Raw genomic sequence first — 24,313 nt, 5'->3', positions numbered from 1 at the left:
CAATGGAACAAATGAACACTCTTTAAGTTGCACAGCTTTCAGAATGAGACCTTCAAAGCACATTTGTTAAGAATATCATACATTTACAGGAATTAATTGTGAGCAAATTTAAATTTGAATAAATCAACACCATAAAACGATCGGCAATATTTTAAGTATTTCTGTGTTGATGAAATATGTGATTTCCCAATGATCTATGGACTGCTTTTGTAAAAATTACATTATAAGCATCATGGGTAGGATTGATTTGAGCTTCAGATGTTATCAAGGCCTGAAAGACCCCTTGAGAAGCTGAAGCTGACTTTTCCGTCCCTACACTGAGGGGCGGTGGTAAGGAAGAGGCAGTGGGGCAGGCAATCCTACCACACACACGTTTTCTCAGGCGTGCACACAAGGTGAGATTCCAATATGGGGTATAAAGTTCCCAAGTCATTTGTTTGAGGTTTGGGTCCATGTTTCTTTATAAACCTAATCTACATATCTAACAAAGAGAGCCACAAAGCAGCAGCCTATCAGTGCCACAGCAGAGGCTGTCATCACCACCACGATGACACTCCCAGCCATGTTAACCAGGAAACCCAGGCCACCTCCAACCAAGATCTGAGCCAGCTGCACCATGCAGGTGAGTGCAGCACAGTCCACACCTTTGCCTCTCCCACTGTTGTCAGGGACTCCTGGGGCTCCCTGTTGCTTCTGCAAGAGAAACACAGGAACAACCTTTGATCTACAAGGCACTGTTACACAGGGTCAAGGGTCAGCTTACTTTTTCTGGGAAGAGTCCATTGGTAAAATCCTTTGTGCTTCATAGGATCTTGTTTGGAACTGACTCTGAGCTCACAAATCAAGAAAGATTTCATGTAAGAACAAATTGCATTCCAATGCAACCTGATTAGATCCCATGCCGTTTTCATGCATCACCAAACAGCATCCTTCCTTCTTTGAATTCATTTCAATCTTTTAAAAACTTAAAGGGGATTATCTTATAAACTATCTGAAAACAGCAGGCTGCCTTTGACCAGCAGGCCATAGTTTGCTAATTCCTAATTGGTGGACTCCAGGGAACTTCATTGATGCTGTCTTCCTCATTTGCAAGGAAGCCTTTTCCTCCAGCTTTAATGAGTATATGGTTTAAGCATGAATATGGTCAGGATGTTCTTTGTAAGAAATAAATAAATACAATGTTGCAGAAACTCAACAAAGCACCAATTCAAATCTTTTTTTTTTCTTAGTTGGTATTAATAAGGCAAGTAGTATCGGCAGCTGGGCGGTGGTGGTGCACGCCTTTAATCACAGCACTCGGGAGGCAGAGGCAGAGGCAGGTGGATCTCAGTGAGGTGGTCTACAACGGGAGTTAGTTGCAGGATAGCCAGGACCATCCCACAGAGAAAACCTGTCTCTAAAAACAAATGCAAAAAAAAACAAAACAAAAAGGCAAGTGGTTTCAAAAGAATGCTAAATTACTTTTAAACATATGAGAAGCAATAACCCCCTCACAGCATGGTTATTTTGTTAATATGTTAACACTTGATAGATATTTGATATTTTGCCCCAATTGGTTCATATTGCCATCTGGTGTCTCTTACATGCAAGGCCTTGTGCAAAGCTGTTTTGCAGTCAGGACTTTATTTTTTTTTTATTAGCACTCACCTAGGTGCAGATATTGCACAATAATAACTCTAGCTGTCATTTTTTTGGGCCCTATTAGGCTGTTCTGGAACTCTATTTGTAGGCCAGACTGGCCTTGAACTCACTAAGATCCACAAGCTTCTGGCTCCCAAGTGTTGGGATTAAAGGCACTCTGTGTGTGTGTGTGTGTGTGTGTGTGTGTGTGTGTGTGTGTGTGTGTGTGTGTGTGCGCACGCGCGCATGTGTGTGTTCAGGTTTACTTTTTCACCTACATTATGTAGTGAATGTTATTAATCTCCCTTGATTGATAAGGGTATCTGGTGTCTGAATGTTCATTCCCTCTATTCTCAGGTAAAATGCACCTTGGGAAAGAAAAATTAATATTATCTTTTCAATAAAAATGGGGAAATATGAAAACACATTCATGTTAGTTTGATTCTCATTGTAAAATACTGAAAAGATGAACTTTAAGAACTCTAGCAAGAGTGATAACATAGCAGGTGTGGGCTGGGGATGCAGACAGAAAAATTACGGAGGGAGCAACTTCACAAGAACACTTTCGTATATTGTGATTATTGGCCCTTGTGAAACTATGACCTCTTGTAAAAGAGCTCATTTTAAGTGCTACTTGATGACTAAATGAAAAACATGGTCAGTGTCACACAGCTTCAAAGGATACAGAATTTCAATTTACTTTTCTGTGATTCCAAAGCTTATTTGAGTTTTTTTCTTTGCCTTGAGTTAGATGCAAAGGGAAGTCCATTTCCCCCAAATTCTGGTGGTTAGACAAAAGCCAGCATTCCTCAGTAACTCGTGAAGCTAGTTCCCTCATGAGTCTAGTCGTTTCCCTTACTGCAGGCAGAATGGAGGAATGGATATCTATGGTGGCTATTGGCACATCAAAGTGCATGCTAGCATCCAGGCTCCCTCAGTATCACAAATGTCTGTTATGCATTTCAGATAACATGCTCCCTTCTCACCTCCTCCCCTACCCCAAACTCCCCCAGCTCATGGACTTCCCTCTTTCCAGCTACTCCTTCTCCTTATAACCTTGATATTTCAAATATGCTCCCTTTTTGGTCTCTCTCTCTCTCTCTCTCTCTCTCTCTCTCTCTCTCTCTCTCTCTCTCTCCCCCCTCTCTCTCTCTTTCTCTCTCTCTCTGCCTTTCTGTCTCCCTCCCCCCTTTCTCTACTCCCCCACACTCTTCCTCTCTCTTTCTGCTTTGCTCTTGCTTCTCTCACAGCCATGTCCAGTCTGCTGGCCATGCTCAGTTTACTAATTCATCTCTCTGTTCTGCACTCTTCCAGATGCCTGTGGCTGTTCTCTCATGTCTACAATAAAAACCTTCCCCTTAACCATACCATGGAACAGTCATGTCATAATTCTATACACTTTGGTGGCAGTACTTTTTTGAAAAGGGGAGGCTTTTCTGGTGACTGTCTTTCAGACAGTAGCTTGCTTCACCATGAAGCAGCCATTTCAATGGTGTCTTTATTGCACTCCTCAGATACAGCCAGGAAGATTGCTTAAGATCTGAATTGTGGTCTGAATTCCAAGCCATAGGTAGGTAGTGCCTCTCCAGGAAGCAAGGTAAGAATCAAGTCACAGCTTCAACCCATAACCCCAAAAGATGCCAACAAGCTCCTATGCAGTGCATGGAACAGGGAAGGCATTGTGGGCATCTAGAAATGCTGATGTGAACTGGGAAGCCCCATAGGGTGGTTGCAGAAGAGTTTGGTCTCTCCATTCCTTTGTCTCCGTCTGATCGTGGACTGGTTTTTCAATATCACTAAGACTACCTTCTTTAATCAGATAATTGGGAGTCACTATCATTGTCCTAAAACTCAAAAGATGTACCAAGGTTCACAGCAAGGAGGAGGAGGGAAGAACTCACCTAGGCTGGTAGTCAAGTCTGCATGGTGATAATTGTTTTCCCACTCTTCTGCAAAATTCCTCCCTTCCCCCATCCTTCAGATGAATTCCCTTTGTTACTCACCTCCTTCTCCTCCTCACGGTGGTACTCAGCAATGAGGTTAAAGGGCACAGTGTACAATGTGCTGGACATCACACCAAACATAGAACAGAGGACCAGGGTAGAGTAGACATTTGGGAAGAGTCCTATGAATCCTGTGCCCAGGCCAAAGAGCAAATATCCCATGAAATAAAGGCCTTTTAATCCAATGTAGGAAACCAAAGCTTTCTGAAAGTCTGTCGAGAGAATAAATGGGAAGAAATTACAGCTGGCAGGTGCCTCACAATATCTAATAATTTCAGATAATCCTTTCTTTTGAAGATACATTTTTTTAGACAGCATCCTTTGATACTGAGTCAGGAACAAAACACTTCTTTATCTGTGTGTGAGAAACATCTGGATTTGGGGATCAGTTTTAAATCCTTTGCATAAAAGACAGCATAAAATTGCCTTGCTGATTTTATTGTCCATGGAGGAGAACCAGGTACTTCATAGCAGCTAGCCAAATATAAAAAGAACATAAAAAAGAAGAGAAAAAAAAACCCGTGGGGATGGGATCCTGAGGACAAAAGATACAGAGGAAGAGTCTCTGTTCTGATGAGAGAAGTGTGGCCCAAGAGGACCCAACGGACAGTGTATGCTTATCCTGACCTCACTAGCCAAAGTCAGGCTGGAGATATTAAAACAACCAGGTATTGCAGAATGATACAAATTTTTCTTAGTTTCTTAGCCGCAACTTGAAGGCAGTCTGTACAGGTAAGAAAGATGTGATATTCTCTGCAGACATTTTCCCTGTCTTGTCAATCATACAAAGGCTGTGAAGGGGTTCCCACAGTTCCCCCATGGCTTCCTCCTTTATGGAGACAAGTTTTTTAACTGATCATCATCTTAGCTTTCTTACATAGATAATGGAAATAAAATGCAGTTCTTTGTAGTGGCCGTTGCTAGTCAGAATCAAATGAGGTGAAATATATGAAAGAATCACCCAGTCCACTACAGGACACATATACCACTTAGTGTGACTATTGCTATTTTACCAACTTCAAGGTGGCCTGCAAATAACTGACTTTGAACTTGGTTCTTGGCATATACTTTGCACACACAAAGATAACAAATACAGAGGCAGAGTGATCACTCCTCTCATTTAGTCTATTGCATCATGTCAACCAAAAAATAAATGATAGACGCTTGAGATGCACCTATTAAGAATGAAATGTTGCTTAGCCACTGGAATTATTATTAGACTTATACTTCATGGATAAGAAACGAAATCTGTATTATACTTGAACCAATTAAAAAACAAAAGACTGTCTGGGGTCATTGGATGGAAGACAAGCTGTAGAAATGACAAGCAGACATTACTTCCCCTATCAAATGTCTTCCATGTCTAGAGTGCTGTTGCTAAGGCTTGAGAATAGAAGCAGTACAAAACTAGGTCAATAATAGTAATAATAATATAATACAATAAAATAATATAATAATCTCCAGCAGAACATGAAGCTTCTGGAATTCATCCACTCAATAGCTCACCATCTTACCCCCAAAATTCCCTTTTATTTTTTTGAAAAAAATATTTCCCCAAAACCCACTGATTACAAGCACAATTCAAGGGCAATGACTCCTACAATTGACTATGAAAAATGACACTTCATAAGATGATCTCTAAAGGAAGAGTTTTTTTCCAGAGTTCCTAAACATTATCAAGAATCTAAGATTCTAAAGAGAAGAAAACAGATTTTGAAGTATAAAATCTGGGTCCCACTACTAGCCTGACTCTCTTAGGAAAAGAATACTTACAAGAATAAAGTGAAGAAAACAGAGAGTTGATGCACAAGCCCCAACATCCAACTTCAACTCCTCTTTCATAGATGAGAAATTCTGTGGAATTGTGTGAACTGTAGGGATCCCCATGGTACACAATCTGAAAGAGAGGGCCCAGCGGTTGAGTAACTAGTGCAGTGCTTCTCAACTCTTGGGGAAAGGGACCCTTCCTAGGGCATAGAATTCAATCAGGCATCACCAGGTCATTCCATTCATGTATTGTGCCTCCTTCAAGGACCTTCATTAAGTATATCTAAATAACACTCCTCCAGGTGATCTTTAATGGTCCCCCTCATCCTAACATCTAGCCCACCTGACTTAGTACCATTCCCTAGTACAGCTAACAGACTTCCAACTCGCCTCTGCCCACACCATTTCTATTCCCACTCAGAATTCTTTCTTGCCCTCTTGTGTCTCTGAAACTCTCAGTCAGCCTTAAGGTAGGGATCGTGTCACACACCTCTTTCATGAAGCTTGACATGACCTCTGAAGATAATATCTACTCTTGCCTATTTGTTGTATTTGATCACATAGTGGTAGATCTCTGAGTAGTTTTACACAGTGTAGCATCTACTTCTAGAACATATCTATAAACCAGTTTCTTAAAGGCGCTCTTTGCTATACCTATTCCAAAGGCCAGACAGAAGCAGCTCCCAGTGAGTGTGTGAACATCATGCATTCATTACCTGTCCCATGAAATCTGTGAAGAAGAGCATGTTTGACAGGAAGGCAGTCCATCCAATGAGGTGGCTAATGCAAAGGCAGCGATAATGGGAAGGCATGTTCACTAATGCCCTCAGAAGTGACTTCATCGACATTGCCCTCTGTCTCTGGAAAAAAGCACAGTCTTCAGTGTCAGTGCCCAGCCAGGAGCAGGAGTCAGAGAAACAGCCATGCTACATCTCTGTCACTTGTCTATCATGACATCACATGTAGGTTTCCATGGGACAAACCATTGATAACGTGCTGTTAAAAATAAATAACTACTTAGTGGTTCCATAAATAACTTTCATACTCTAAAGGTGGACAGTTTGGAATAGAGCTACACTCAGTCCAAGATGTAAGAGACAGATAACACTGTCTTTAAATGGTATTCCTGCAAGAGGACAAAGCCCACAGGGCTAAACAATCCCTTAGATAACTATTGTTCTTAGAGCATGGTAGGCCAATTCAAGATGGAGTTCATGATCTCTTGTCTTGATGGCACCCAAGATTATGTTTTGTTATATATAAAAATTAATCTGGAAAATACAATTAAAGTTACTAGTTAGTGAACCTGAAGGGAATTAACAGGATGGCTACCTGGTTAATACTAGTCGAATCACACAAGCCCTTAGAAACCAGAGGGCTTTCCTTTTTCAACTGGGGGCAGAAGCAGAATTTAGAGCATCCTGAAGCGTGAGGGTTGAAAACAGAAAGGGCCACATTGAAAGTGACTGAAAGTAGTCCTTCAAAAACTCAGAGCAGCTCCTGCCCAGTAATCCACAACAAAACAGGGAGCTTACTCTCACACCACAAGGAACTGGGTTCCACCAATGACCAGAATGAGCTTGAAGACAGGATCTGTCCAGTTGAACCTCCAGATGAGAACACAGCACTGTTGATGTCATGATTGCAGGGATGTAGGACCCTGAACAGAGAACCCACTGGAGGCCCCCAACACTTCTGACCCAACACTTTGTAAAGATGTGAGATGATTGATGGATGTTGTTTTAAGCTGCTACATTTGTAGTAGTGATATTTTAAGAAACTAACACAGAGAGCTAGCCGGCTCCCTGTCCTTAGTGGTAGGTTCCTGCTCTAAGGTCACATCTCCAACTCTTGCCAATGATGGGTAAGTGAGCTTTGTGTTGAGTTAAAATGTGAACAGAGAAAACCCACATCTAAAAGATGAATACTCATGCCCCAGATTCCTCAGTGTAGACTTATACATTAACAGCAAGGGCTGCAATTATTACTACTATGACTATTCCTATTATTATTTGGTTTCAGCAAGCTTGAGAGAGTTAGAATTGATACAACTGAAGATAGAAAAAGTCTTTAACATCTTGTCATATAAGAGAAGAAAGAATCAAGCGGTCAGTCTCCCTAAGGATAATGAAAATATGAATGTCAGCTGAGGTGGGTTGATGGTTCTTTTTTCTTGGAATTTTTAAAATTCAGAGTCTTGACAAAATGAAATTGGGACCCAATTAGCAGAGTTATCAGACAATCTCCTGACATGGTTTACTTTCATTATGATACATATTGTCTTATAACTCTTTTTATCATCTATTGTCATATAGTACTTTATTATTGAATAATTTTCTTCACATAATTAGAAATGTGAGGAAAGAATAAATTTATGATGAGAGATAACCACTCACTCTGTTATATTAAACATCATATTCCTGGTATTTTTTACTGCAAGTTATTTTCTGCATTTGAGACTTCGTTCATGCCTTGTTCTGTTTTGTAACTCTAAAAAATAATTTTTTATTTTATGTGCATTGGTGTGAGAGTGTCAGATTCCCTGGAACTGGAGTTGCAGACAGTTGTGAGTTGCCATGTAGGTGCTGGGAATTGAACCCAGGTTCTCTAGAAGAGTAGACAGTGCTCTTAACCACAGAGCCAGTCATCTCTCCCCAGCCTCCTTGTTTTATAATTCTTCAATTATCTGATACTTTTTTTTACTTCTTTGTTGAAGATATTAGATTTAACAATTCTAGGCTCATTTTATAATTGATACTTGCAATTTCATCATTCTTATTTCTGTTTTGTGTTTTGAGACAGGATCTCGTATATCTCAGGCTGGCCTTGAATTTGACATGTCCATGAGGGTGAGGAAATGACCGTGAACTTCCAGGCTTCTTCTTTTATTTATTTATTTATTTATTTATTTATTATAATAAATATTATTTATATTTATTTGGGTTTTTTTTCGAAGCAGGGTTTCTCTGTGTAGCTTTGGAGCCTATCTTGGCACTCGCTCTGGAGACCAGGCTGGCCTTGAACTCACAGAGATCTGCCTGCCCCTGCTTCTCAAGTGCTGGGATTAAAAGCGAACTCCCAATCTTCTTAACTTCACCTTGTAAGTGCTGGGATTACAGACATGTACCATCACACCCAGCTAACTTCATTCATTTTGCAGTATTTAACCCACTGATAGTGACTATACTAGTAAACTATATATATATATATATATATATATATATTCACAAAATAAGCACTCTCTTGTATTTAGGAAAAACAATAATATTTTGCATGCAGAATATAATACCTAAAATAAAAGGTTACAGTAACAAACGTCTAGAATTACTTATTTTTCTTCATAGGGAAAGGTAGATACTATCTAGGGAATGGCAGCTGATTTGCATGCTTTGAATTCAGCCCTCTCTCTTCATTCTGTTTCTCCTTTGCCCCAAAAGGCACAATCAGGAAAGTCTGGCAAGCATGCTTGCATTCTGCCTCACTCCAAATATTAATGGATCTTTCTGCCTTCCACATAATTTTCAGCCTGCTCCATTGTTAACCTAATTTCTCCTTCCTTCCAAAAATAAATGTGAGCCTTCAAATTCAGCTTAGCATTTCCGTAAAAGCTGGAAATATAAGCATTCAGTATTTTAACTCAGAATGAAAATCTAGCTGGCATCTTACCCCTGACTCGTCAATTCCCAGAGAAAAGCCCTTACAATAGCTTTGAGCCCTGGGAGTCGTTTCATTGCACAGACTCTACACCATCATCAGCTGGTGACTGGGGAGTGGTAGGTTTGTAAGAGAACAAGATTCAGAATCGTCAGGAGGAAGACACCAAAGTATTCTTTGACAGAGAAATCACAACTATTAAGATGAGAAACAGTTTTGGCATGCAGGGATGGGACACCAGTTTCTATGGGATCTAGTTTGAACTCCAAAACAGTTCAGGTCTCTTTCCATTCAGAATTCTAGTTCTAAATTGAGCATCCACCCCCAGTTTGGAATCAGTGACTGAGAGAAAGTATATCAACTTTGACCTTGGCTTTGATCCTGGCCCTGATGTACATAGCCAGAGACATTCCTGGATGTGCATGACCAAGGGAAGTGCCATATGCTTCACTACATTGCTCTGTTCCTTCTTCTTCTCAATTGGTTTCTTTTACAATCAATGCTCTCTCTCTCTCTCTCTCTCTCTCTCTCTCTCTCTCTCTCTCTCTCTCTCTCTCTCATGTTACACAGAACTGACAGCGGATATCCTTCACATAACTTATTAAGTTTTCATCATCAAAAGATATTGAATTTTGTCTAATGCTATTTCCACATTTCTTTAGATAATCACATAATGTTAGCCCTTTGCTATATTTGCTATATTAATGTGACATACTATGTGACATTTATTGACTCATACAAGGTAGATAATCTTTGTATTCTAGGAGAAAATCGCACTTGATCATGAGTTTGCTAGTATTTTGTTGAGAATCTCTGCATCAGTGTTTAAGAATATCGGCCTGTGTCACCCTCCTTGGGGGTTGGATAGGGGGTAGGATGGGAAGGTATGTGGGGGGCATGGGAGGATGGGAGAGAGAGGGAACTGGGATTGATATGTAAAATATGATTGTTTCTAAACTAAAAAAAATTTTAAGTAATAATAAAATTTTTAAAAAAAAGAATATTGGCCTGTGAATCTTTTTTCGTTTATTTCACTGCCAGTGTCTGTCTTTGGTATCTGCATAATAATGATTATATAGAAGTGCTCAGAAGTTTCCTCTCATTTTGGATTTCTTTAAAAGACTTTGAGAAGAATTGGCATTAGCTATTTACAAGCTTGGTAGACTTCAACGGGATTTTATTCAGCTGTAAGCACAGCATCAGACATTGTCACATTTTTCTTTTAACCTCTTCTGTGATCCAATGATTGCTTAGAAGATCGTTATTTCATTTCCATATATTTATGAATAATATGGAGTTCCTTACTTCTAGTTGGTTTGGGGGGGGTTGAGGGAGAGTTTCTCTGTGGCTTTGGAGACTGTCCTGGCACTTGCTCTGGAGACCAGGCTGGCCTTGAACTCACAGAGATCACCTGCCTCTGCCTCCCGAGTGCTGGGATTAAAGGCGTGGGCTACCAACACCCGGCAATCATGGACGATTTTGCTGACGGATTCCTGCATATTTATAAGGCTAATCTTTTGGTAAATTGGTCTGTTTATCACTAATGCCCTTCAACATCTTTTTAAATTTCTTTTTGTGGAGCTGGGGACCAACTCCAGGGCCTTGCACATGCTTTACCTGCAGGTCCCACCCTTGGCTCTCGTTTTATCAATTTGACTGAAAGTCTGCTATCTAAGAGTCACCAGTGTGGAATTTTTACCATGTTCCTTCCCCCACACACCAAGGGGATTTTGTTTTGTTTTGTTTTGTTTTTTCATTTGTTTTAACTCTATGGCTTCGCTGCTGCTCCTTTCTCTACTAGGCATAATCTTCCCAAGTCTCCACTTCAAATCCTGACCATCATTCAGAGCACCACTCTGGGGTGGTTTTATTCTTTTCATCCATGAAGCCTTGTTCTGTTCACTTAAGAACAGTCTCTGTCTTTTGCAAAATCAATTGGACTTGCTATGAGAATCATTACCATCATGGTAATGTGCCACTTTGATCTCCTGCGGATGAACACATGGATGAGTGACAGTCTAAGTGCTGTCTCTCTAGATTTACCACACATTCCTGACAATGATGGCTAAGCAAGATGTAAAGTTCTAGTGCCAGACTCTTCTGGGAAGACTTGGGACTTACCTGGGGTCAGTTTGGCTGGGGGGGGGGGGCAGCATAGAACTGCAGAGTATGTGAGAGGCCTCCTTCGAATCTCTTGAATATGTAATTCTGCCCAAACAACTGCTGTTTAGAAAATCTTAATGGATGCATTGCTTTTGTTCCGTTTTCCACTTGGTGCCTTATTGTGATGGTATAAATGGCTCATTCCAATTTGTAATTTCTCAGGCATGGATTATTATTTATTTCTCGGCACAGAGTCTGGACCTTAGTCAACTTAATGATCTCTGAATTCCTAGTACAGTTCCTTGAACATACTCAGTATCCAAAGTAATTTGTTATTGAATAATAATTATAAACAACATGCTTATATATTTAATGTCAAGCCTAAGAAACACCTTTCTATCTTCATATTAGTTGTAAAAGAATCTGGCTTATAGGCTAAGCCAACAGAAGAGACTGACTTCACAGAGAGCTGTGACTCACTGGGCTGTTTGTATGTCTTTATCCTGGATAACACTCCCTGGTTGCACTTAGAGCATTCAGTATTCTCACAGGCTCATCTAAACAATGCCTTACTGTCCAGTGGGAACCATCCTGACTGACTTACATAGATCATCCATTGTGAACTGCACAATACCCCTGCTGGTAGACAGAATTACTTTTCCATTTTACAGAAATAGAAATGTTCAAGATCATACATTTTAAAAGGTTGTTTTGCCATAATCTGACACATGCTCTAAATAATTAGGCTCTTCTAAAGCCACCCTGTCAGGTATTTGTCAATGAATGATGCAGGTCATCCAGGAACAAGACTTTGATGTCTGTGCTAATGAGTGGATCCTTTGTACTATAGCCCCCATCCCACCCCAGCCCAAAATGGGTATTTAAGGGCAACTGATGGGAGAATTCTGTTACTGTATCCATGTTGTCCCATCTGTCTTTTTATAACAAATGGAAAAGTTCTATACTTTTCGTGCCTTGGACACCAGTACCAGTCCCATGAGGCTTTGAGCTTTCAAAATATGGCTAATGCAACTAGTGAAATGAAGACTTAATTTCATTTTAGTTAAAGTGTAATTTAAGTAGTTGTGTGGAGTTAGTGGCTTCTATATTGGTCAACATGATTCCAATCTCTTCTCTGGTCTGACCATTTCTTCTGAACCTTAATTCATTTCTCTGGCATGCAGTTGAGGAATTGTTGTTGCTGCTGCTGCCGTTGTTTATTTTGTTTTTGTTTTAAAGTTGAAGCTTTGGTCCAATCAAGTCATGTTACACAAACTTTGTGTGTCTAATCCAGTCATCAACTCAACAACATTGTCATTTGGAGGGACAAAGTTATAGATTGCAATCCTTACATAAGACACTGTTTTCTGTGGCCAGAGGGTGGCTAGAGAGCTCTCCTATGGTCTAACTTCTTACAGTTGGCATCATCCTCCCTAGTTTGATGCTTTGAAAGGAGAAAGAGGCAAGAGAACCACTGAGGCACAAAATTCTCATTTCAAAGGCTAATGGCTACTTGAGGTTTTGAAGATTCAAATAGACTTCACAAAACTCTTCACATCAGACCAGCAAACAAAACAATTTTTCACAAAGAAAGTGAAGAACATTTTCCCCCATTTGGAGAAAAAGAAAAAAAGTCTTTTCATCTTTACCTGTTCAGGGACTTTTTTGTTTGCCCTTCCCTGCGTTATCAGCTCTGTTTCTGCATCACTGTGTTTAACTTTCTCAATAGAACCATATTCCTGCATCCCATCTGCCAACAAGGAAGAGCCCTGAGGGACCTGCCATGAGGGAGGGTCTTGTGCACCATCTCTGAGCGGGGCTTCAGGAATACTGCACAGATGAGTGATAAAGCACAAAGTGAATACCAGGCCAGAGAAGAAGAACATGACCTGGTACTCGGAGCCCAGCAGCCTTCCCAGTTCCAGATGCACCCAGTCTATGGCACCCAAAAGGTAGCCAAGGGTACCGCCAAAACCTAGAAAACAAAGAAAAAAAAAAAGAGATGAGTTGGCCACCATGAACAGGCCCTCCACTTCTGTGGAAAAGCTCCCTGAGGAGAGCAGAGACAGCCTAGTAATTAAGAAGAGACAATACAGTAAAAGGCTAAGACTCCTGTAGTGAGGCAGCATGAGTTCAAGTCCTAGCTCTGGTGTTTACTTGCCGTGACCTTGGTCTTACTCACCTATTATGCAGTCATATCCAAAGAGTAACCTATCAGTAAGGCCATGATTTGAAAATGAAAAATGTTCCGTACAACACAAAGACACACATCAGGACCTTAATAAATTACCACCATAGGAGATACTGTGGCCCCCCCAACTGCCAACTGCATTCTCTATACTGCTTTAAAAAGCAACTCAAATTCTTGACCTAAATGAGTCCATAAAATCAATTTCTGGCAGCATTAAAAAGAAATTATTTTTATTGTCCTCTAACTACCGCCAAACTTCTTCAGAAGATACAAAACTAGCTTGGGATGATCAAAGAGTCCTGAGAGCTGTCTTTTCCACTGTGAATAAAATCCGAAGTATGTGTTTGCAGTTATAGCTACAAAAATAAGAACAAAGGTTTAGACATGAATTTTTCTAAGTCTATTATCATCTTATCAGACACTAAAATGAAGGTTCTCTGGTTCTTGCTTTGTATGCTTATGCTTGGACACGGTGTCACTTGAGGGGTATTGAGACAGGACTCATCAAAATTGACTCCACCCTACCAAGATGACCATTAAAGGACCCACACCTCAAAATTTAAAGAGACAGAGAAGGGAGGATAGTGGCATTGTGGAAGTCATAACTCCAGGAAGGGAGTCCATACTTGCTGCCTGGGGAAGAAATACCAATAGAGCTGGTCTGCCTATGGCTGCCAATCGCCAACCTCTTCCCTCCAAAGTGAAGGCCTTTCTGCCACCAGCCCCTGGAGTCAGGTGGTGTGTTGTTGAGGGCAAAGTGCTCCCTGCAAATGAGACTGGCTGGGTGTGTCTGCAGATGAAAACTGGTCAAACCTAGGTTCCAGACAGTCCCCAAAGAATGATCCTACTTTTTCTATGACCAACCTATGTTTTACCAAACTCGGGAGTAGAAGACAGCTTGCTGTGTCCTGAATGTGTGGAAAGAAATAGGAGAATAATGAGGAATTTTACGAGGGACAAACGCTTCAAAAAGAAATACAAAATTCTACCTTCAAATTTGCCACCTTGACCAATGTTTTGGAACTGAACATCCATCCCTACATTGGACTTGCTCAATGTTATCTTGTTCATGGGGTCCAGAAAACAATTTTGATGCAAAGATGCCTCCCTTCTCCCCTCCCCCCATTTTATTTATTTATTTATTTTGTTTTTCGAGACAGGGTTTCTCTGGCTTTGGAGGCTGTCCTGGAACTAGCTCTTGTAGACCAGGCCTGCCTCTGCCTCCCGAATGCTGGGGTTAAAGGCATGTGCCACCACTGCCTGGCACAAAGATGTCTTATAACAAAAATCTCTGTGTTAAAGCAACTCAGTCTCCTAATTTGCAGAAAGCGCTTAACTGAACTTAGAGAACCTGAAAGAAGTTCCTTACAGTGATGGTTCAGGAACCCAAGGAGTGTTTTTTTGTTTGTTTGTTTGTTTGTTTGTTTTTGTTTTTTCTTATTTAAAGCATAAATTAAAGCTAGTCTGTGAACTACAAAAAAAATTGATTCCACCCAAGTTCTTACATCTGAAATACTGTTATTAGTGATCCATTCTCTTCACTTACTGCTCTAAATACAGACATTCCTTCTATGCCTAAGACATTATATAACTCAGCACCAAAACCCTAATATGGCTCAGATGTTCCTTCCAGTGAAGATGTTGGGGACTTCTTAAAACACAAGGCTTAAAGGGAGACGCATGAAGAGATTTGAAATTGCGCAGCAAATGACCAGTGCCAAACACACCCTCTATATACATCACAAGTTTGGATGAAACTGATTCTTCTGTTTCAACATCAGCCTCCCATCATGCCTTAGCAAACACAAGTTATTTTCCTGAGTGGATCAGTTTGTAGTTTTATTTGTTGAGTGAGGTCTCTGCCCCAGATGAAGACAATATCTTTACCAACCAGGGGATCTGGAAGAAAAGATAACTCAAAGAGTTCCCATTTCTGGTGATGAGAGATGTCTCCATTGACCAAGTGCTTGCCCCACAAGCATGAGAATCAGAGTTCAGATATCAAGCACCCACATGAAATATTTGGCACTGCAGTGTGAGCCTGCAATTAGCCCATGTGGGAAGGAGAATGCATGGTACTTGTATCTGTTAAGGGGCCCTGATGGGGGATATGTCCTTTTGTGTATATGTTTCTCTTATTGGTTGATGAATAAAACACTGGCCAACAGAGGTATGAAGTTAAATGGGAGGATTCTGGGAAAAGTAGGCAGGGAGAGATGCCATGCAGAGACTGGGAAGATAGGACGTGCCAGGAGTTCTGTGGTAAGTTAAGGCCATGTAGAAATACATAGATTAGTAGTTATGGGTTAATAATTAAGACAGAGCTAGCCAATAAGAAGCCCTAGCCATTGGCCAACAGTTTTATAATTAACATAGCATCCAAATAAATACTGATAGTAAGCAAAGTGCATACTATCTGAGGCCACAAGTTCTGGCCAGGCTGGAAGTTTCTAATTTGTGATAACATGCCTAATCCAATAATAGTTCATGCAAAAGCATCGACTGAAAGTATCTCATCATTTTTCTAGAAATGAGTTTCTCAATTTCAGCACAGAAAATGACTCATTAACCTAGTTCAGAAACTCCCCATTTTCTGACAGGACTCATAAAGCCTGACTCCTGTTTCTTTTCTTGGCTCGGGATTAGAAAGCAGTGTATTTTCTGTTTGTTAACAGAGCTGGTTCTTGAGCCATTTGCAAATACCTACAGTTAATTTTTCAAGGCCACAGAACCAATATTTATAACTCCTATGCTCTAGTGCCGCCTAGTGGTGACCAGCAAGAATGGAGTACAGATACTGGAGATAATGTGCTGAGCTACACTGAAAATCTCAGCCCAGTTCTAGCAACTGCTGTGGTGAATAATGCAAAGCCAACTAGTTTCAGAAATGCATCTGTACCTCACTTAACCTCATGGAACCACCTATCTCCTAGAACCACCTTGCTTTAGTGGAAGTGAATCTTCTACCCTTCATCCCTTCAAATGAAGAAGAGTTCTGAGATGCACAAGGCTCCTGGATGTCCATGGAGAGATGGAAGGTAAAAGCCAACTCCATAATGCCTGGTCAGCACATTTGATAATATTTCCATCCTTCTCCATGGAATTAATTCCCAAGTAAACTGTGTGTCCATATTCCCGGGGCTCAACTTTTACAGGCACTCAAATTAAGACAGACACCACATCTTTAGTTAGGTGTTGGCTTGTTGAATTTTACCCCTCCTCTACAGCCAGTCAAGTGGCCTTGGATTAGTCACTTTACCTCCCAGCAACACACCTTAAACATTGTGAAAACTAAGGATGCTAAAACAGAATATTAGCCACACCAACAGTTTCTGAGGCCCTTCCATATTCTATGCACCATTGAAAGCACTGGTCATAGAGCAATAAAAAGGAAAAACAGTTCCTGCCAGTTGGGGGTAAAGAAGCAGACAAAGAAACCACAAATGAATAATAAAAGATCATGTGTGAACATGGGATCTGTGATCAGAACAAGGAGGCTAAAGATGCTGTTGGAATCCAGGGACATTGTGCTAAGTGACAAAGCTCTTCCAGCGATATCGTGTTAAATGACAAAGGCAAGCATGGAAAAGTACATATAGTGAGTGGAAACAAAAGGAAAATGAGCACGTAGAAGTAGAGCATAGAATAGTAGTCAGTACCTTGGAACAACGATAGGTGATAGTGGCCCTGATCACTGTACACTGTATACAGGCAATGACAACATCATCACACTGAACCCTGTAAATATAGGTGCTATATGCTGAGCTTGAAACTAAAACAATTAGAGTGAACTGGGGGAATGTCTTTGGTTTCTGCTCCGGCAGTGTCCTTCCCAGGGTGCCCGAGGGAGGAGATGTGAAAGCCACCCACAGGCACCAACTTCAAAAGGAACCCAGCTGATGAAACAAAACCACTCATCCAACAATTATTCATGAATAAGAAAAAGTTAAAATAGCCCCAAACATGAGAGGCGGTTCTTCCATACTGAATAAAAAGTTTGGTTGAAGGGGTTCTATCTGACATTCATTTTTAACTCTCTTCTTGGTCTTTATTTGCCAATCACAGCGGTTTTTTTGTTTTTGTTTGTTTGTTTGTTTGTTTTTTACATGTTAGTAGTTGGTGCACACTTTGAAGTACTTTTTTGAAGTTAGAAGAAGCCAAGCCTGCCGAGTTTCCTCCCCTTCTTCTTCTGAAGGAATACACTGGGCCTGCTTATCCCTGAAGCATTCACTTCCAAATATAACTTTTGCAAACGGAAGCATAGAGAAAACAAGTGGTCACACACGTCTGGCATTTGACCCTTTGCTTGTCTCTTTATTCTGTGCATGGGCACTTTTGCCAGTTTGTTTGCAACTGACATCATAGACTCACAGGTTGGGGGTAGGGGCAAAGTTCAGACATTCGGAGCCTGCACTGCCGCTAAGGGAAGGAAGGGTTTCCCAGCCTCACAGATTCAAGTTGGCCACCAACAGATAGATCTCACTGCCCAGGACAGTGCAGTCTGCAGTTCACTTTAGCACAAATATCCTGGGTTAGAAACTCTCAACATCCAGGAGACACTTCCTACCAATAAACATGGGTTTGCTGGCTCACTGGGTTCTGCAGCCTCAGTTGATATCCAAAGTGACTGGTGTGTATGCTCAGAGGCTAAGAGCATGTCCAACCCCATCACAGCTCCTACTCTGCTGGGAGATATGACAGTTACTTTTTAGTGAAAGAGACAAAAGGCCAAATGTAATAACTCCCTAGGGGACAGTAGAAAAATTCTTTTAACACACACACACACACACACACACACACACACACTGTAGGTGCTGGTTTACATACACAGAACAAAGCATGCTGCATTTTTATGAGTGGTCCTATAGTGATCATTATGAATAATGTGAGAACACCATCATCAAGTAGTCAGAGTCCTTAGAAACGAAGATCTAAATTGGGTAGGACCCCCAGAGAACTGCCCTAGAAGAGGAGGGGATTGATCTTGCTCTTCTGTTGGGGAATGTTGGACTTGCTAGAAGCTATCCACACATGGTGATCTCCCACAGGACCAAGCACTGGCCCTAGAGACACTGACTGACATCTCAGAGGACCAAACACAGGCCCTGGGAACACTGACTGACATCAAGAACTTGGTGCTTACCATGAGACAAAACCAAGAAATCAAATGTCTCTTTATGTCCAAATTTCTTAAATATTGCTTTCTTCTATTTAGTAAAAACTGCCCCCTCTTCCTTGGTAATGGATCCCAATTTGCTCCAGGAAGTATGTGCCCTGTCCCTAAAAATTAAAAGCTGAACAAATCCTTGCTTTTCAACCCTAAGAGCCTATTAGATGATCTAATTATGCTCACTAAGAACAAATAAATGTCTGAGGGGAGTAGAAAGCTCTTGCTTTCCTCATTCAGAAAGATGATATAGAAAGGTTCTTCCCCCTTCTTTCTTCCCTGACTCTCCTCTCCATCCCTCCTGTCTTGAAAGAAACATGATGAAACTATAGCAACCATCATGTATCCAAGAGGCAACACACTGACAAAGAAACCAAATAAAAGTGAAGTTGATGTTGATGTGGACTGCTAACCAAAAGCCACCACGTATTCACTACCACATGTATTATTTGAGAAAGGTAAACCAATATAGCCACTGTTGTGTGAGCATTGTTATGATCAATCCCTTCCTTAAGCTATGCATGCCTTGAACACCTGCCCCGGGGAGAACAGGAGGACCGGGAAGGGTCAAGGTGTTAACAAAGTAAAGTGACTCCAGTAGGATTGCAAGTAGCTCACTCAGATATAAAGAATGCTGACCAATCACTTTCTGTCACGTCATCCTCACCTTCTCACTCATTTACACACACACATTTTCTGTGGATAGCTCCTTCTTAGGTGAAATGTATAGAAATGGGGTGGTTACAAATGTTCTAAAGTAGGAGGTAGCAATAGCAAAGGCCAAGAAAGAGACTGTGAAAACTGCCCCTTGAGTACTGACTGATCTTTTAAACTGAGAATTTTAGTTGGTTTCCTCAGAAGTGGAACAAACTGTCCCTTGTCACCAACTGCTCTTCCCACCACAACCAGCGGCTACAGTTAATTGTAGGTGACTTTAAAAGAGGCATTACACAGAAGGACCTGAGAACCACTGAAATGAGACCACAAACATAAAAAGTAGAGCACTAAAGAAATACTCCTTGCCGGGCATTGGTGGCGCACGCCTTTAATCCCAGCACTCAGGAGGCAGAGGCAGGCGGATCTCTGTGAGTTCGAGGCCAGCCTGGTCTCTAGAGCGAGTGCCAGGACAGGCTCCAAAGCTACACAGAGAAACCCTGTCTCGAAAAACCAAAAAAAAAAAAAAATACTCCTTTTATAAAGAACTTTTGTGCTCTTGTGTTTATTCAAAAAAGAAAAAAAAAAGACATCCTGGAATATCTCCAGTATGCTGAAAAGAAAAATGAAGGGGACTGGAGGTGAGAAAAGAAGAGAAAAGTGGGTGTGCTCAATCAATATGCCATCTTTCCTAGAAGGGGAGCTGGGCATTTTATAGGGTCAGTGGCATTTTATAGACTACAAAGAGCCAGGGGAAGAGTGAATGAACAGAATTTGATGTGTGTGCTGGAAAAATGTTGAGAATCCTCCAGAGCACAGAGAATATAGAGCGATTAATGGGAAACAAAGCTCGAGGTGCAGAGTGAAAATAGCTTGTGGGTGTTGGGGGGAGGGTGGAGAGATGACTTAGTAGCTAAGAGTGCTTGTTGCTCTTAACAACACGGGTAAAAATTCAATGGGACCAGAGTCCAGGAGAGAGAATGAGGTTGCTGAGCAAAGGTGAGGCAGGAGTTTTCTCAAACCCTGGCTCTGTTCTACAGCATTTAAACCTCCAGAGATATGGAGGTCCCAGGCCACAGACAGACAGGACTGCCCCTCTGACCTTGCACCTTCCCCAAAGTGGTAGGAACAGCTTGCTGTACTGGGGCAGCCTCATCCCTTCATAGTTTCACTACTCAAATATTTGCCAAAATGTCAAAACCGGACTCCATAGCTTCCATGTGTAGGGATGAATCTTGGCTCTGGAGGTAGGCCCTACATGGCCAGGGAGGGAAACATACACGCCTCTGCCTGACTATGAAGACAGCATAGTAAAGTGACTTGATAGAGAACTCCTGCTAGCTGTAGAAATCCCCCTGGCTTGGTGTCCTGCCTTCCCGTGACATGCTAGCAGAGGCTTGCTCAGGGAGGGCTGCCTGGTGTTCTACAAAGCACTGCTTAGGAAACAGCCCAGTGGCAATCGAGGGAGGCTGGCAACAGCCCCCTAGGAATGGACGGAGTCCCCAATGCCCACCCAGCATGAACATTTACAGTGAGCAGATTGATTTCTTTATAGAATTAAGAATTCTTGAAGGTGGTGAGGGTTCACTCGCTTGCTCTAGTTTTGACTTTAAATGGATTTCTTACAACACCTGGCACACCACCTGGCGTCCTTATCAAATAAAAGGCAAATTCCTGGGCCCGATCTGAAATGCTCTGAGTCAGCATAAGTGGGGAAAGGATGTGCATTTTCAACATCCCGAAGCAAGGCTGATGCAGCAGGATGAATGCCTGAGGCTCACTGCTTTAAAGAGAGAGTTCAGTGCACAGGGGTCCCTTTCACTTCAGTTGTACATGTTTCCACAGCATCCCGAAGAAAATCTCCTGTGTAAACATCCTTTTCAAGAACTCTGAAGCCCTGGTCATGAGCTTACTTTGTTCAGAGAAATGAACTGAGACAGGGCAGAGCGCGTGACAGGCGCTTCCTATCAACTGATCCATTCATTCACAAGATGCCAAGTACAGGGACCCGGATGCCTTCCGTGGGAGTTTCTCCCTGTCTGCAAAGCTGAAGGAGAAACTTACTGGAATAGTCCTTACCAGTGAAGAGGGCATGGTAGTGGAGGCCCTTCTCCTTGTCCTGGTGGGAGCAGACGTCAAACAAGTAGGCTTTGATAGGCCCATCAATGAAGTCAGCAGAAAAATCGAAGAGAACCACACCTATCATGGTGATAGTTACGGCCCACACCAGCTTCGTCCTTGGGTCTGCAACCAAAGCTAAAACAGAAGCAAACATTGGTCATCTAAAGCATCATTAGAACAACCCACATATTTTTATTTCGCTTAACCTGCCATCAAATCATCCATTTTCAGTTATGTAGTTTTGTTTTCACATCTTAAAAATGGCACTTTTTCATGTTTAAGAAAGTATGCAACTGAATGCCCAGAAAATACAAATCTATAGGCAGAAAGTAAATTAGTGATTGCTAGTATCTGGTGCCTAGGAGAAAACAGGGAGTAACTTCCAGTGGGGAGTGGGTTTCTTTGGGGAGGGGCATAAAAATATCCTGTAAGTCCACAGTGGTGATGGTTGCTCCATCTTGTGACTATTCCAAAAAGCACTGGGTTATATACTTTATCTGAATACTCAGGGATTTTAATGGCATCTCTCTATATTAGAAATAATAACAATATGAAATAAGCTAAAGAAATTTCTTTAAATCCCAGCTTCAGCTATGGTGACTCTATAAGGCCCCCCTTTTAGTATGTGCAGACCCACAGTTGCACAGAGGTGCCCAAACACAGGGCTTCTCAAATTCTGGAGTGCCTGATTGCCATCTGAACTGCTTTGTCAAAACACAGATTGCTGGCCCCATTTCCCAAGACTCTGGATTGGCAGGTGTGAGGGAGAGAGTATGACCATTTGCAGCCCCTTGATACACAATTTTGAATGACCCAGGTAAATGAGATCATGGAGTATAAACATGTCTATCCTCAACCAATTCTCCCTAGTTCATTCAGTTTGTTAAGAAAGCCATTGTAGTACACTTAAGTGGGATCCATTCTATCCATATGCTCTACTCATCCACCCAATCTGCCAAGAGTGATATACTGTTGTGTCCCTTGCTTATGTTTTGTTAACCTAAAAATAGTGTGCAATATATAAACTTATTTGAAACATTCCAGGAGAAAAATCAATACCTATCTTAAATTTCCCAATTATATCTTACATTTCCATATTTATATATCCTTCTAAATCTAAACAGGTTGGTTCACAACCTGTGGGTCATGACCCCTTGGGGGGAATCACATATCATATATTCTGCATGTCAGACATTCACATTATGATTCATAACTGTAGCAAAATTACAGTTATTAAAATAGCAATGGAATAATTTTATGGTTGTGGTTTGAGCACAATGTGAGGAACTGTGCTTAAGGATCATAGCATTAGGAAAGTTGGAAACCACTGTTGTAAATATCTTCAAGTATCACCTGCTCATCTTACATCACAACCTCTCATTCTACTGGCATAAATGATCTAAAAATGTGTGCCTCTTTATGATCTCTTTTTCAGTGTACTGCCCCAAGTACTTAGGAATTAGTAGCTGGTTTGTCTCTAGAAATATTGCTCTGAGACCAAATTTGTTTCCCAGAATTCACAATACAAAGACATCTCCAGAGCTGACAGTCCTGTGCCCTGTAGCAATGTTATGCACCCAGAATTAACCCTTATTTGTACTCAGCAGGTGGTTTGTTACAGATGCTTATTTGACAACTTGACAAAGCAGTCCATGAGAGATGTAATATGCTCAAAAATCCTTCAGCTGGGAAAAAAGTAAGAATACTTAATTTGGTGAAATGAATGAAAATTCAATCCATTTAAAAACCTTGCAATTAAAAAAAAAAAACAATGTTGTGATGTTTCTAGAAGCAAAAGCTCCTCAACCACAGGTTTGGGGGTCATTCAAAGGTGAAGGAAGCTTATGGCTACTGCATGCTAGGAGAAACCATTGATTGTAGCTGATAGGCATTAAAAAAAGTACTGATGACAATTTACCCTAACAGTTAACTATTAGGCCTGTGCACTCCACTTACCTGATACAACAGCATCTCCATTGAGGTACAGGGCCATCCCCAAGAGCATCATGATGCCCAGTGTCAGGATGTAGGGTCTCCGGCGGCCCCACCTGGCCCTGCAGTGATCGCTGACTGATCCCACCACAGGCTGCAGCAGGAATCCCAAGGTGGGGCTGAGGAGCCACACCATGCTGTACAAACTCTTGGGCAGGCCCAAGCTGAGTAGAACGGGAGTCACATAAGCTGCCTCCACTGCGTAGCAAAATTCCCGGCCAAACATGGCCATGCTGTGCATGACGAGTCTTCCCGTGGATCTCTTGGGCTGCTCCACAGGGCCAAAGGGGCCATCCTCCGATAGTGATTGATAGGTATGGGTGTCAGTCCGTCCATTGCTGCCACTCATGACCACAGAGAGAATAACTTTCCTGCGTGGTCCTCAGCTCTGTGCTCCAAACTGCATCTGACATGGAGCCTGTTTGAGCAGAGATGGGCAGGCTGGAGGAGGGGCTGGAATTCTTTCATGCCTCCAAGATCACAAGTTATGATGAGAAGCAAAGGGGGTGTTGGCCCTTGGAAGCATGACCGAGATTAACTGTTGTGAGACCTCTGGATCCTTGGAATGCTGGTTAAAGACCTCTCTCTCTCTCTCTCTCTCTCTCTCTCTCTCTCTCTCTCTCTCTCTCTCTCTCTGCAACACACACAATTGTACACAATGCTTCCATAGTTTTCAAATCATAAAGTCTCCTATACAGAGACTAAATAAAAATGTAAATAACCTAATAATTTCTATAAACTTTCTATAGATCTGGATATTCCCTTTTCCTGAACTCATATTTTCTACACACAGCTTAAAAGACAAATTAACTAGATCTAAAACAGCATGGCGAGGGGAGCTCTCACCCTTCACCCAAATTATTAACTGTCACATAATCCCTGGACTAGCTCATTTCGATCAGTACCTTTTCAAATGAGATAGTTTAGTGTTTGTTATAGCCTTTGTTATTTCCTTAATTATATCCTTTAAGTAGCCTTGGTCTTCAGGAGAGATCAGGTTGATTTATAGCATCCCCAGCATGTAGCCAGGCACCTCTTAGG

General features: G+C 41.5%; 1 protein-coding gene and 1 long non-coding RNA gene across 2 annotated transcripts; one reads left to right on the top strand and one right to left on the bottom strand.

The window, feature by feature from the left end:
- Positions 1-23,871, bottom strand: Slc45a2 (solute carrier family 45 member 2). Its single transcript, XM_027401268.2, has 7 exons — positions 23,237-23,871; positions 21,239-21,415; positions 12,797-13,122; positions 6,107-6,250; positions 5,397-5,520; positions 3,624-3,835; positions 1-693 (listed from the first exon to the last, which is right to left on the bottom strand). Exons 1-7 carry the CDS (start codon positions 23,619-23,621, stop codon positions 469-471), a joined length of 1,593 nt encoding a protein of 530 aa, XP_027257069.1. The 5' UTR covers positions 23,622-23,871; the 3' UTR covers positions 1-468.
- On the top strand, positions 15,615-17,930 carry LOC118238396. Its single transcript, XR_004768574.1, has 2 exons — positions 15,615-16,376; positions 17,452-17,930. It is a non-coding gene; the product is annotated as an uncharacterized LOC118238396 (long non-coding RNA).
- Positions 23,872-24,313: the final 442 nt, after the last annotated feature.

This window comes from Cricetulus griseus, chromosome 2, assembly GCF_003668045.3.
Source record: "Cricetulus griseus strain 17A/GY chromosome 2, alternate assembly CriGri-PICRH-1.0, whole genome shotgun sequence".
Taxonomy (NCBI): Eukaryota; Metazoa; Chordata; class Mammalia; order Rodentia; family Cricetidae; genus Cricetulus; species Cricetulus griseus.
This window is presented reverse-complemented; position numbering and strand designations above follow the sequence as displayed.

Coding starts and splice junctions, on each gene's coding strand:
- Slc45a2 (XM_027401268.2), bottom strand. CDS start 23,621: ATGAGTGGCAGCAATGGACGGACTGACACCCATACCTATCAATCACTA. Junction 6,251..12,796: donor ACAAAAAAGTCCCTGAACAG/GTAAAGATGAAA, acceptor GCTTTTTTCCAG/AGACAGAGGGCAATGTCGAT. Junction 3,836..5,396: donor GTTTTCTTCACTTTATTCTT/GTAAGTATTCTT, acceptor TTCTCTCGACAG/ACTTTCAGAAAGCTTTGGTT.